Source organism: Leptonychotes weddellii, chromosome 1 (genome assembly GCF_054177405.1).
Source record: "Leptonychotes weddellii isolate Sample4059 chromosome 1, ASM5417740v2, whole genome shotgun sequence".
NCBI classification, from domain to species: domain Eukaryota; kingdom Metazoa; phylum Chordata; class Mammalia; order Carnivora; family Phocidae; genus Leptonychotes; species Leptonychotes weddellii.
The window spans coordinates 29,681,210-29,695,365 of record NC_138369.1 but is presented as its reverse complement, the minus strand read 5'-3'; the positions used below and the strand labels follow the sequence as shown (position 1 = coordinate 29,695,365).

The 14,156-nt window shown below is 39.3% G+C and overlaps 1 protein-coding gene across 1 annotated transcript in view; it reads left to right on the top strand.

Moving 5' to 3' along the window:
• The window catches only part of SUCLG2 (succinate-CoA ligase GDP-forming subunit beta), a 244,413-nt gene that overhangs the window by 121,135 nt on the left and 109,122 nt on the right, over positions 1–14,156 (top strand). The window contains exons 5-7 of the mRNA XM_081820393.1: positions 1,634–1,786; positions 3,383–3,472; positions 10,844–10,940. Coding sequence (XP_081676519.1) covers positions 1,634–1,786; positions 3,383–3,472; positions 10,844–10,940 — 340 coding nt within the window. The remainder of the gene's footprint in view (positions 1–1,633; positions 1,787–3,382; positions 3,473–10,843; positions 10,941–14,156) is intronic.

Here is a 14,156-nt window from a genome sequence, read left to right as displayed (position 1 = left end):
AGAGGGAGAAGCAGACTCCCTGCCAAGCAGGGAGCCCGATGCGGGACTCGATCCAGGGACTCGATCCCGGGACTCCAGGATCATGACCTGAGCCGAAGGCAGTTGCTTAACCAACTGAGCCACCCAGGCGCCCCTACTTCATAGCTTTTTAAATCATCATATATTTATCACATTTCATGTGACTTAAAAATTAGTAGTTTGATGGTACCTGTAGAGTTAACATGTAACGCTGTTTAATCTGTGACTTTTTTGGTGAAATCTTTTACTGAATTACTTTTAGGAAAAGCAATGTTAGTGCTTTTATTATTTTACTTCTAGTACTTATTAGTTATGAATATTCTTTTCTTTTTAAATCATCGAAGATATCTTTTACAACATTTTTGTTGTGTCAGTTGGTACGGCCTCTCTCTAGGGTACTTTGGTAGTACTTAACAAATTTTAAATATGAAGAGTCTAAAGCCTAGTCATTTTACTTCTAGGAACCTTATCTACAGGGATACTAAAACAAATGAGCAAAGGTATACGTACAAAAATAAGCACTGCAGTAGCATTTTAGAAAAATTGAAGTCCACATGAATGTCTGTCAGTAGGGACATGATTAAATAAATACTGACATGTAAGTGCCATCTAGTCACAAAGAAGACAGAGGACCTTGGAGAGATCTCCAAGTTGTAGTATTAAGATTAAGAAGAAGAAGAAGGAGAGGCATTCAAGTATGTATAATATGCTTTCATCTGCAGGAAGTCTCCACTACTATAATGCTTGTAGATGCATAGGAAAGAGATAGAAAGTCAATAGTGGTTTCTCCTGGTAGGCTTGCACACACAGTTGCTGAGGCTGTGCTGAGCAAAAGGACAGCTGGCTGAGACGATAAGAAACAAAGTGAAATCCTCCCATCCCACTTGTCTTTTGCCCAGGCATGGTCCTGGCATGTGCACGATTGCATCCTCCCGGAGGAAGGTGCTACTCTTTCTGATGATCACATAGGTTCCCTATGGGCTCCTGATCACCCTCACTCCTGAGGCCCAAGGATTGTGTATGTGCAGGAGGGGGCTGCTGTCTCACTGTCTCATTTATATACTTTTGGTGCCTTTTGCATTATTTTTGGACAAGCAAATAGTATATGTGTAATTTAAAAGAAAGTAGAAATTAAACTAAAAATACAGTGGTCCACAAGATAGAGGTATACAAACATAGGAAGCATCAGACATGCTGTAGAAAGAATCCTTTCTTTGGCAACAAACTTGGTTTTCCACCAGAGCAATCTGAGAAAAATTAGTGTAGCAAGATGTATGTACGGTTAAGGTCTCAAATTAAAATAACAAATGCTTTCCTGGAGTTTTTCTTAAGTGTCAGGGTTTCTCAAGGAAGAAAAAAAGAAGATTAAAGTAGGAAGGTTCCTTGAGGCAAACCAAATACCTGTCACTTGAGCAAGTTAGCAGGATCAATTAAGGAGGTGAAAATGGGCATTCTGTACCATGAGAGCAGAACTCTCAAATCTCTGGAAGCTAGCTCATTGGATTTAAAGAGCCTTTAAATGAAGCTGTTTGATTGGTGTAGCAAGTTTATATAGATTTCCAGGTGGAACTCAGCTCAATGCTGAATTAATCTGACTTTCTCACTAATGTGGTAGGTGATGGTTGCTGAAGCCTTGGACATTTCCAGAGAAACCTACCTGGCCATTCTGATGGACCGGTCCTGCAATGGCCCCGTACTGGTGGGCAGCCCTCAGGGGGGCGTTGACATTGAAGAGGTGGCAGCTTCGAATCCAGAACTTATTTTTAAGGTATGTTTAGATTCCTGGCTATGTTGTGTTCATTGATTACTGTTGCACAAGCTGTTAAAGATTTAATATGCAGTCTGAGGCTGGTAGTAGTGCATTCGCTTCTGGGATTTACGGCACGAAGACACTGAGTCCTTTTTCTTAACTGAGCAAGCACTCAATTGAAGTTGGCTAGAATGAAGGTATTCCCTATCCAAGGTCTTTTTCTTTGCTCTTTCCCTCCCTTCCTTTGCTCTTTCCCTCCCTTCCTTTATTCATCCTTCCTGCTTTTTCTTCCTTCCTCATTTCTTCCATCCACCCTGCCCCAAGAATTAACCAGTGTGGTGAGGACTGTGAGTTTTCTATTTCCTCTGGGTTAATTCTACCCCACTTCATAGTATGTAGGATCCAGAAATTCTCTCCTATGAGACCGAATGTGAGCTGGAGACTGCCTCCATGTCTCCCAGTACCGCTGATATAAGACAGAGTCCTTCAAAGGTCCAGATTCTATCAGTTTGTTTCAGTCCTTTAAATCTTGCCCTTAGTTTCTAGCCACAGATCTGGCTGAAGTCAAATCCTAACTAGCTAGCAAGTGTCTCAGCGTTTCTAAGCCTCATTTTGTGAATCACTAAAGTGGAAGTGGGGGTAATTTCCACCATACAATTGTGAGGAAGAATGAGGTGATGTGTATAAAGTGCTTTTCAACCTACCTCAGTTGTAAGAAAAAAAGTCTACGGTCTTTAGAACTGTAATTCTGGTTTGTTTTGTTTTGTTTTTTTTAATTCTGGGGTCTTAGTATCAAAAATCACATTAGAAATTTTTACCAGGAAAAAAAGAAAAATAAAATTTTAGCAGAAGGATTTATTATTTCTTTTACAAAGTGATTTTGTTTCCCTTCAAAAAGCGAGGATTTTATTTCTTGAACCTCTTTGTTTAGATCAGGTACTGATACTTTGGTTATTAGTTTTAGAATGTTTTCACTGATATCATATATTTAGGTTAACTACCTTGGAAGTTAAATTGAGCTTTTATGTGCTGTCTTACCAATAATGCCTAGCCATTTTCAAAATTAATGTGATTTAAACAAGTCACTCCATTTGTGAAGAGAATACATGAAATAATGTATATGAACAGCACCCAGTATCTTGGAGAGAATGGTGCTTTGTAGAGCTAAGGTATTATTAATAATTATCATCATCAATAGACTGTTTAAATCATATGGTAATATTTAACCTACGTATGACAGGCTCTAAACTTAACAGCAATATTAGGCAGGAGAACCTTACTTTGGAAGCCTTCCAAAAGATGTCATAAAAATTAACTGACTAAATATTCGTCAGTGCCATTTGTATAGTAATTAAAAGTGAAAACTGGCATCCGATAGTCTTGTCAGCATGCCACCCTGAAGAATTATATAGTTTTTGGAAAGGCTGCTTTTTAGATGGTCTGCTAATTAAAACATACCCTATAGGCAGCTACAGTAGCCCTGCTCAGAGATCTTTGGAAAGGCGCCACACTTTAATTACTCATTTGCAAATAAATACTAAGCATTTTCTTTCAAGGTTGTGAGTCTTTTCATTTGCCTGTCTGAATTTTTCTTATTTGATTCATTTTTACTAGGAGCAAATCGACATTATGGAAGGGATAAAGGACAGCCAAGCTCAGCGGATGGCAGAAAATCTCGGCTTCCTTGGGCCTTTGAAAAACCAGGTACCTGCGCATGCGGAGGCCACTGTGAATGACTTGTTTCAGAAAACATTTGTTACCTTGCTTACTTTCCTCTAATATTTGTGATTTCCAGGACACGGGATTATTGATCGTTTAACAGTTTTGCCCCCAGTTGTTTATGATGAAGAACACCATTTCCCTTGTATTCCAGAACAGGATGTTGATGAGGTGTGTTCCTGTATATGTAGGCATGTGGCCACGTGTGAGTGTTGCATGCAAACATTTTGCTACATATGTTAGTCTCTTTATTTTCTTCTGTAGTGCCGCAGTGTCAGCCCCTGGAGTGCTTAGAGGCACGACTGTAGAGTCAGGCAGACCTGAGTTTGAATCGAGCACTGCCTCCCAGCATGTGTGATTCTGCCCATCTGAACATCAGTGTCATCATCTGTGAAACGGGGCATATTGTCGGGATTGAGTACGCTGATGTGGGGAAGTGCTTATTCAGTACTCCAGAAAGGTCAGCTGTTATTGTTACTGATAATACACATTACTTAACTAATTGCTATTCTTTCATAGCTAATGGGATTTGAGATGAATATTAATGGCCTGAAAGTGATATTTCACTGAAAACAGCTTAAATTATGCCAATTTAGTAATTATACCCCTTAGCTTCCAAGACAGAAAAATTGTCCTCTGAGCTGCTGAGGGAGAGAATCTGTCTTGAACATCACAGTCCTGCATTGCCCTTGGTCCAGCCCACAGAGACTGATTGTATGTTTACATAAGCAAGCTTCTTTGTCTCACAGTTAAATCAGAAGAACTTACTGGCTGTTTTTTTTTTTTTTTAAAGATATCTTTTATTTATCTATTTGACAGAGAGATAGCACAAGTAGACAGAGTGGCAGGCAGAGGGAGAGGGAGAAGCAGGCTCTCCACTGAGCAGGGAGCCCGATGCGGAGCTCGATCCCAGGACCCTGGGATCATGACCTGAGCTGAAGGCAGCTGCTTAACCAACTGAGCCACCCAGGTGCCCCAAACTTACTGGCTGTTTTTAACTCCTCCACGACTAAGAGAAACCACCTTAATAACCCTAGGTCCTGTGTGTATGTATATATGAGAGAGAGAGTGTGTGTCTGTGTGTGTGTGTAAGTGAGTGTGTATGTACATGTGAGTGTGTGTGTGTGTGTATATGTGTGTGTGTGAGTGTGTATGTGTTCCCCTTGGACTCTAGATGGTTATAGAGCATTTCCTTTAATTTATTTGGGCAACATTCCTCTAAAAGAACAGATTTCACACTCTTTTCTTTCTGCTTTTACTTTTGATTGATTCTATCTCTAGAAATTTAAGGGTGGCATTAAGGCAAGTCATAGAAGGGTAAAGCAGGGTAAGACTTTAACAAACATGTGTTTACATTAAGAGAGGACAGCACTTATTTGAACCTTGGAGGAAAGGCTCCCTTGGAAAGCAGAAGGTTCAAGATGGTAGAAGGGGCAGGAACATCTAGAACTAAACCTTAGTAGGAGAGAGAGCCAAGTCTCGGTGGACAGGTAGAGGAACTAATTGTCATTCCGAGACTGTCAAAGAGATGCCAAATTAGTGACCTGCTGGTAGATTCTTGAGTAAGGGTTGCGGGGTTGGATTCACCCCCTGAGAGTGAGGTCACTAACTAACTTAGCCGCCCATTTGACATTTATTGTGGGGCATCTTGTGTAGGGGTGGTGGTCACTGAGACCACTCTTTCATATGGTCACCGTGTTCTAGCCACACTGTCCTGCAGTCACCTCCAGAATGTGCTCCATAACCCCATTCATCTCCTCCATATGCCTCTGCACATCTCTGTTTCTCTTACTTATTTGCATTCACCTTTGCAGATCCTAATCTAAACCGTGGAAGGGACTTTGTCAGCCTTGCTCACTGCTGCGTTGGCAGCAAAGTGCTTGGCAGATGTATTAGGTGCCCTAGAAACATTTGTCATACGCATGAATAAGTGCAGCGGCACATCCCGGATATCCACCTTGAACAGATTCCTAGGGAGTTGGTGATAGGTAGCTGTAAGGGCAGTGGAAAAAATCTGGAGTGGGCGAATCTGCCTACACCATGGCTTGACAGCTCAGGAGGTGAACATAACAGAGAGTTCTAGAGAAGACACTAATAGTATTATGTACACCAGAAGATAGTTTCCTCCCCCTTCCCTATTATAAGAGAACTTGAAAAGTGATAGCTCTTAAATGATTGAATCATGTTTTCTCAGTAGCCCAAACACTCTAAGTTTTAAATGAATTACCTGTGGAAGGAAGATGAACATGCAAGTTCTCAGGGGTCCTTAGTAGCTATAACGTCATTATATTTTTAACTGAACGTATCAAGGAAAGACGTTTTTTAACTTTTCTTTTTTTTTCTTGTTTCTCTGTCACCCACTAAATGATAGGCTTTAAATCTTCATTTGCTTAGCAGAGTTGGAGTAAGTGCTTGCCTGGGTGCTGCTGACTCTGCTGGACCCTGGGAAACAGAGATGATGAGAAATAGCCAGTGTTCTCCAGGGGCTCACAGAACAGTGGTCAGCAGCGGATGGTGATTCCAGGGAGAGGGAGTGCGAAGGAGAGCGAGGGTGATCTGTTGTAGGTGGGTTGGAATTTGTTCGCCTAGGGACACCTGATTATATTTGCACAGTAGGAAGGAGACTGTATGTGTGCTGGAGTGGTAGATTTGGGAACCTCTGCTTTAGGATGTTTCCTCAAGCCACAGGGGTCAGTGACACATTCCAGAAAGCCAGGGTCCAGTAAACACAGGAGGCTCTCCAGAAGAGAAAATATTTAAATGAACATCAGTCAGTGATCCTTTGATCAAGAAGTGGTATCTTCAGGGCCCCTCAGATTCAGTGTGACCTTGAAAGTCACTTAATTCTCATCTAGAACGTGGTTTAGGCATCTGGAGGCAGAGCTCTTATGGATGAACAACTTATAACATGATTATCTTGTAAAGTTATTAATATCTTTCCTGTAACTCATGGCTTTTGTCTCTGAATGTGAGGTGTTCACATTAGACTTAACAAAAAAATAAGTATCACCTTGCACAAAAACTACCAAGTGTGTGTTCCCGACAAAATTCATTTCAGTAAGAATTGGTTGAAGAGACTAAAGCCACAGGAAAGCTGAAAATGACTAAAAATTCACAGATTTCTCAAGTGTGTCTTTGTTGTCCTCTATACTATTAATTTCTGAAAACATGGGCACCATGAATTGCCAACATGCGTCTTTATTTAGTATTTAAGCTAATGAAAAGATTTGATGGGTGCAGTTAATAAATGATCACTAATGTCTCTGAGAATGGTTTGTCCCTCTGGCTGGCTTTAAAAACCGTATGTGAATGTTGATGATATTAGTTCCTGGAATAAAATGAAAATATTTCTAAAATTTTTAACATGCTAAAACATTTTTGAAGGTACTTGTAAATTTGTCAGGGTTTTGTGCATATGGGCTCAAAGGATATTTGATTTTAGCATCTTAATTTTTTTAAATTGCTTAACAACCTTAAAATAACATTAATTGGTGGCAAAAGAAGAGAAAACAAATTTTCTGTGTAGTGTGGTTTTGAACTGAGGAAGTAGGTGGCAGTAGGAAGCTGGCTGACTGTAAGGTAAGCAGCAGAATGTTTTCTTTGACTTGTGTTTAATTTATTTTTTAAATTTGAACATGTTTAGAAAGCTGGGGAGCTAACCTCAGCTTGCCCCAGGGCCTGCCATTTTCTATTATTACACCTGCTCAACTGACACATTTTCCCTGCCTAGCCTTTATAGCCATTTACTGGATGGCCTCTGGAATAAGGCACGTTCTGTCTCCAAGCTGGGCTGGTTCTCCCTTTTAGATCTTAGAGCACAGATTTTATAACACATTTCCCTTAGAGATCTTACAACACAAATCTAATCATGCTTCAGTCCTGCTCAAAAAAGGGTTTATAGTCTGTACAGTAATAAAGGGTGAATACAAGCCAAATGCTGTGTTAGTGTATAATTAAAATGGCATTAATGTTTAGAAAATTCAGGCCTCAAGCTAAGCTAGGTTGATAGAGGCTTAAGAAGTTTTGAAGCGACCCAGGTATCCACTGACAAATGAATGGATAAATAAAGTGTGGTATATACATGCAGTGGAAGGTTGGTCAGCCTTGAAAAAGAGGGAGGTTCTGAGAAGGCATAGATGAGCCTTGAGGGCATTGTGCTAAGTGAAATTAGCCAGTCAAAAAAGATAAATAGGTGTGTGATTCCATTTGTATGAGGCACTTAAACTCATCGGATTCACAATGACAGAAAGAAGAATGGCAGTTGTCAGATGAGGGGAGGGGAGAATGGAGAGTTGTTATTTAATGGGTGTGGAGTTTCGGCTTTGCAGGATGAAAACGTTCTGGAACTTGGTTGCGTGACACTGTGAATATACTGGAGACTGCCAAACTGTACACTTAAAAAAATGATTGAGATCGTGCATTTTATTGTACATGTATTTTAAAAAAGAAGAAAGTTTTAAATTAGCTAGTATAAGATCTTATATATGCATGTGCCCAGAAATTTTTTCCATTATGTGGTTTCTCCTTATTATGAAATTAATCATTAATTGAACCAGTATTTATTGAGTGTTGACTCTGTGCAGAGGCTATATAGGTCCAGTGGATGCCACAGTGCCCAGGACAGACACCATGCCTCTTTCATGTGGCTTACATTGCAAGCTCCCACAGATGACCTAGAAAACCCCTAAAAATACAAATCTGTTTGGCAGTGAGTGACTTATCAGCTTTGTACCATAGCTCAAATAAAATCCATTTGGATAAAAAATAAATAAATAAACATGATATAAGAGAAATCTTAGAGTATTTGAAAAAATTGGAGAATTGTTTTAACACTCTCAGAGTGGGACCAGCCTTCTTAACGTCTGACCCAAAGCTAGAAACCGTGAAAGAAAAGAGTGACATTATTACCAGATTCCATGTGGCAGAAGTAACAGACACATGAGTGAAAGGCAAATGTTAAAGGAGAAAAATATTTGCAATTTATATGAGATGAAGAGCTAACTTCCGACATGTAAAAACGCTTCTTATAACTCAGTGAGAAAGAAGACACAAATCGCAACAGAAAAATGGGCAAAATTCAGAGAAAAGGAAATACAAATACCTCTTAAGCTTATAGAATAATGCTCAAGTTCATTAATAGTAAGAGCAGTTCCAATTAAAGATCTATATGAGATACCCACTCTTACCTGGCATACTGGCAAAGATCGATAGCTGATGGTTGTGCATGGAAAAACAATTTCTGATACTGGGACGTGGGCTGGGGAACTGGTGATAGCTTCTACTGAGAATAATATAGAATGATCTTTTATTATTTAAAATCCCCACACCCCTTTTTTGCTCCACTTTGGGGAATTTATCCTACAGATGATCAGTCACATGTATGATACACATACAGAGATAGGTAAGGCAGCATTTTAAGTAATGTCAAACGATTGGAAACCAAATGACTATTGTTTAAGAGACAGGCTAAATGAATTCTGATACATTCGAGTAAGGTATTATGTGGCCACTTACAAGAATAAGATCACTCTATTTGTGTTGCCAGTGAAGGCTTTATAAAATAATTTAAGTAAAGAAACAAGGTATAGAACCAAGTTTGGTTTTTTAAAAAAGACGAATGGAGAATATGCATACTTGCACATACCTAGAGTATCTGTCATTGAATCACCAGCCCGTGAGTAAGTGGCTGCTGCAGGATGAGCCACGGGAGCAGTGTGGCCGGGGAGTCCGGGGAAGGTTCAGAGGGAGACTCTTGCATAGCTTGGGAATTTTGTATCACGTATATATATTATCTAGCCAGAAAAAAAATCAGTATTAAAAAATATTCAGTCTTACCCATTATGTATGTTTGTTTATCTGTAGCGACCTGGTTTCAAATTAGGATTTAAGAAAGTTTATAAATATAAAATAAATGAAGACAACATGAATTTCATTTCCAGGAGTTCTTCAGTCAATATTGGAACAAAGAAAGCACTGTCCATGTTCACCACAGTAGAACTTTGTTCCAGGGAATTGGTTACATGGTGCTCCAAGAGTTGAGAAATTTCAGGGTGGACCGAGAGGCAAGGTAGAGCTAAAGCCTAACAGGAAATTGTTGCTCCCTGCATGCTGGTGGAGCGAAGTGAGGCATTGGTATTTCTGCACCATGGGATACAGAGGGTAGAACCCTGGTGGGTCTCTGGTGGTTGCTAAAGCCAGAGGAAAAGATGCTTCTGCAAGGCAGAAAGAGAGGGGTGGAAGTATCCCAGCTTTTCCCTTTCTTCTATCTCTTGTCTCCTACCACCGCTTCCCGTTGGCTCAACTGAGCTGGAAGCCATCCAGCCCAGAAGCCTTGGAAACTCAACCTACAAGTGTCAGCTTCCCTGATACCCAGAGTAGGGATGGGGAAAAGCTGGAACTGGATCGGAGGGCAAAAATGCAGGGCTGGAACAATGAGCGAAAATATTGCCAAGAGAGAATTATGGCTAGGCAAGAAGGTGGAGCCAAGAATGAGACTGATACCCAGCATTGAGCCACGGATGCACAGTCATGCTAAGTTTCATCACAGGCCTTGCTCCCTCTAGGTGTGGGCTTTCCAGGGCTCTGTCAAGGCCCCATTCATGATGTCTTTCCCTCGCCCCACTTCACACAATGCCAACATGCTGTGACTAGGCCATTCATCAAAGTTGGTTGAAAAGAATGAATGCATGAGTGAACTTCAAGCAGCAGGAAAAAAATGAAGTCAGGGCATAACATCGGGGAGACTCTGGATATTGTGGCTCTTTATGGTTTATGCCTTCAGGACAAACTGTTTAGTTTGAACTGTGTTGTTCCCTAACTCTACTGTGTAGGACATTCATCTTCCTGCCTTGCCACAGTTTCCATTAGACACTCAGTAATTGTTGTTTCCCAGATTATAGGTTTGAACTGATGAATGTAATAACTGTTTTATTCTAGTTTAATAAGGAAAACCTGGTCATTATAAACTCTCAAAATCATGTTTACCTTTTACTTAAATGGAGCTTGTTTGTATTAATGCTTGTGGCTCATACTGCAGCGTAGCTCAGCTAATGGAGACATGATAATTTACAAAAAGATTAACAATGTTTTTAGACCAGACTGAAAATATTTTTGTTTTCCTGATAATGGTCTTTCCTGGTGTCTGGAGGAAAGTTGAGCAATTCCTTCTAATGAATAGCAGTGGAAATTAAAATAATTATGCTTTTCTCTTTTTCCCTTCAGAAAACCTAACTGAACTTCAGAAAACCTAACTGAACGTAAAGACATAACTTGTTACTTTTAAGGTTTCATTAATCCAGCAAAATAAATGTTCTTTTACTGCTTTGGTGTAATTTTGTTGTACTTGATCCCGTTTAGGCTGCAGATCAAATTAAGAAGCTGTACAATCTCTTCCTGAAAATTGATGCTACTCAGGTGGAAGTGAATCCCTTTGGTGAAACCCCAGAAGGACAAGGTAACCAAAAAAAGAAAACAGCAACAACAACAAATGAATGTAATAATTTATGCAAACTATAAATTAAATTGTACAAAAGACTGTAGCAGCAGCTTTGCATTCATTTCATTCAGCAATTTAATTTCTGCCGTGGTTTCAAATACTCCCATGATACAGTTGAACACTTGAGCACTGGAGTTTGCTTGCAGCCAAATGCCAGGCCTCAGGGGAAGCTCCTTCTTGTTTTATTTAGAAACATCCATTCACCAGCACCCCCTTGTTTTTCCAGGGCCTTTCTTGCTTATACTGAGGTAAAATCTTGGGTAGGAACAGGAGCCTCTGCATTAGAGTGTAATGAATGCACCTGCTTTTATGGAGCTGGAAATGCTTGAAGATTTTTAGTTTGCATAAATGTGTACAAATGCACTTTGTGCCCCCCTGCTGGATTTATATCGTCACGGCAAAGCCCTAGTGCCCTCTCATCCAACTCTTTCACCTTACTTAGTTACCAGCTTCTGATTCAGGTGGGAGAAGGAGGCATTTTTGTAGAGAAGATTTTTCTATCCATCAGGTACTTGTAAAGTATAAAGAACTGTTTTCTATCTCAGTACCCACCCCACTGCACTGTGTCTTACATGCAACTGGTATTCTGTAAGTTCCTATTAATTCGATAATAAAAGCTTGTGAATGTATGTGTGTTTGGAGGTAGAAGGTGGGATTTCAGGTGGATAGGACAGGGATACAGGAATGTAAGTTCCACGAACCTTGTCTTTTTTAGCACATTTCACCCCCAGTGTCTTGTATGCTGTCTACCATGTTGTGGGCAGTCAGTAAATAGGGATTTGCCATTGCATAAATTAGGTGATCTGCTATGTGCAAATACAACCAAGTTGTAGACCAAGGTGGACACAGTATAGTGTTGTACAAAGGGGACTGGATTCAAATTCTGGACCTGCCATGTTCTGGTCACAGACCTGGGCTAAGCCTTAGAGTTTGGTTTTTGGTTTTTGGTTTTTGTTTTGTTTTTTAATCCAAAAGAGTGGTAAAAATAATAACTGTCTTGTATAGTGAAGTGACTGGTGTTTGTGTAAACATCCATTATCAGACACAAAATAGACAAGTCCCTGACATTCATAAAATGTAGGTCCTCTTCTCAGGTAGTCCAGGAAAAACACCCAGCAAACAAAAGTCTAGCACCAGATAGCTTCACAGGTGAATTCTACCAAACCTTTAAACAAGAGTTAATGCCTTTTTTCCTCAAACTATTCCAAAAGATAGAAAGAGAAGAAAATCTTCCAAATTTATTCTATGAAGCTTACATTACCTTGATACAAAAACCAGATGAAGACACCACAAAAAAAGCAAATTATAGGGCAATATCTCTGATGAACATAGATGTAAAAATCCTCAGTAAAATACTAGAAAACCGGGGCGCCTGGGTGGCTCAGTTGGTTAAGCGACTGCCTTCGGCTCAGGTCATGATCCTGGAGTCCCCGGATCGAGTCCCGCATCGGGCTCCCTGCTCAGCAGGGAGTCTGCTTCTCCCTCTCCCGCTCCCCCCCTCTTGTGCTCTCTCTCTCTCACTCTCTCTCTCAAATAAATAAATAAAATCTTTAAAAAAAAAATATACTAGAAAACCAAATTCAACAATACATTAAAAAAATCATTCACCGTGATCAAGTGGGATTTATTCCTGGGATGCAAGTGTGGTTCATTATTTACAAATCAATTAATATGATACATTACATCAACAAGAGAAAGGATAAAAACCATATGATCATTTCAAGAGATGCAGAAAAAGTATTTGACAAAGTACAACACACATTCATGATAAAACCCTCAACAAACTAGGTTTAGAGGCAACATATCTCAACACAATGCAGGTCATCTCTGAAAACTCATAGCTAATAGCATACTCAATGGTGAAAGGTTGAGAGCTTTACCTCTAAGATCAGGAACAAGACAAGGATGTGAACTCTCACCAGTTTTATTCAACATAGTACTGGAAGTCCTAGCCACAGCAATCAGACATACATACATACATACATACATACATACATACATACATACATACATAAATAGAATCCAAATTGGAATGGAAAAAGTAAAACTTTCACTATTTGCAGATGACATGGCACTATATATAGAAAACCCAAAAACAACTCCACCAAAAAACTACTAGAACTGATAAAGGAATTCAGTAAAGTTGCAGGACATGAAATCAATATATAGAAATCCATTGCATTTCTATACACTAATAATGAAATGGCAGAAAGAGAAATCAAGAAAACAATCTCATTTATAATTGCACCAAAAATAGTAAAATACCTAGGAATGAATTTAACCAACAAGGTGAAAGGTCCTGTACTCAAAAAAAAAACTATAAGACATTATTGAAAGTAGTTGAAGATGACACAAACAAATGGAAAGATATTCATTCCATGCTCACGAACTGGGACAACAGATATTGTTAAAATGTCCATATACCCAAAGCAATCTACAGATTTAATGCAATCCCTATTAAAATACCAACAGCATTTTTCACAGAACTATAACAATTATCCTAAAATTTGTATGGAACCACAAAAGACCTTGAATAGCCAAAGCAATCTTGAAAAAGAGCAAAACTGGAGGTATCACAACCCCAGATTTCAAGATCTAGCACAAAGCTATAGTGAACAAAACAGTATGGTACTGGCACAAAAATAGACACACAGATCAATGGAACAGAAATAAACCCATGATTATACAGTCAATTAATTTACAACAAAGGAGGCAAAAATATGCAATGGGAAAAGACAGTTTCTTCAACAAATGGTGTTGGGAAAACCAGACAACTTCATGCAAATAAATGAAACTGGACCACATTCTTACACCATACACCAAAATAATCTTGAAATGGATTAAAAATCTAAATGTGATACCTGAAATTATAAAAATCCTAGAAGAGAGCCCATGCAGTAATTTCTCTGACATTGGCTGTAGCAACATTTTTCTAGATATGTCTCTTGAGGCAAGGGAAACAAAAGCCAAAATAAACTATTGGGAGTACATCAAAATAAAAAGCTTTTACACAGGAAGGGAAGCCATCAACAAAACAAAAAGACAGCCTATTGAATGGGAGAAGATATTTGTAAATGATATATCTGATGAGGGGTTAATATCCAAAATATATAAGGTATGTATACAGCTTAACACCAATTAAAAATGGGCAGAAGACATAAACAGACATTTTTC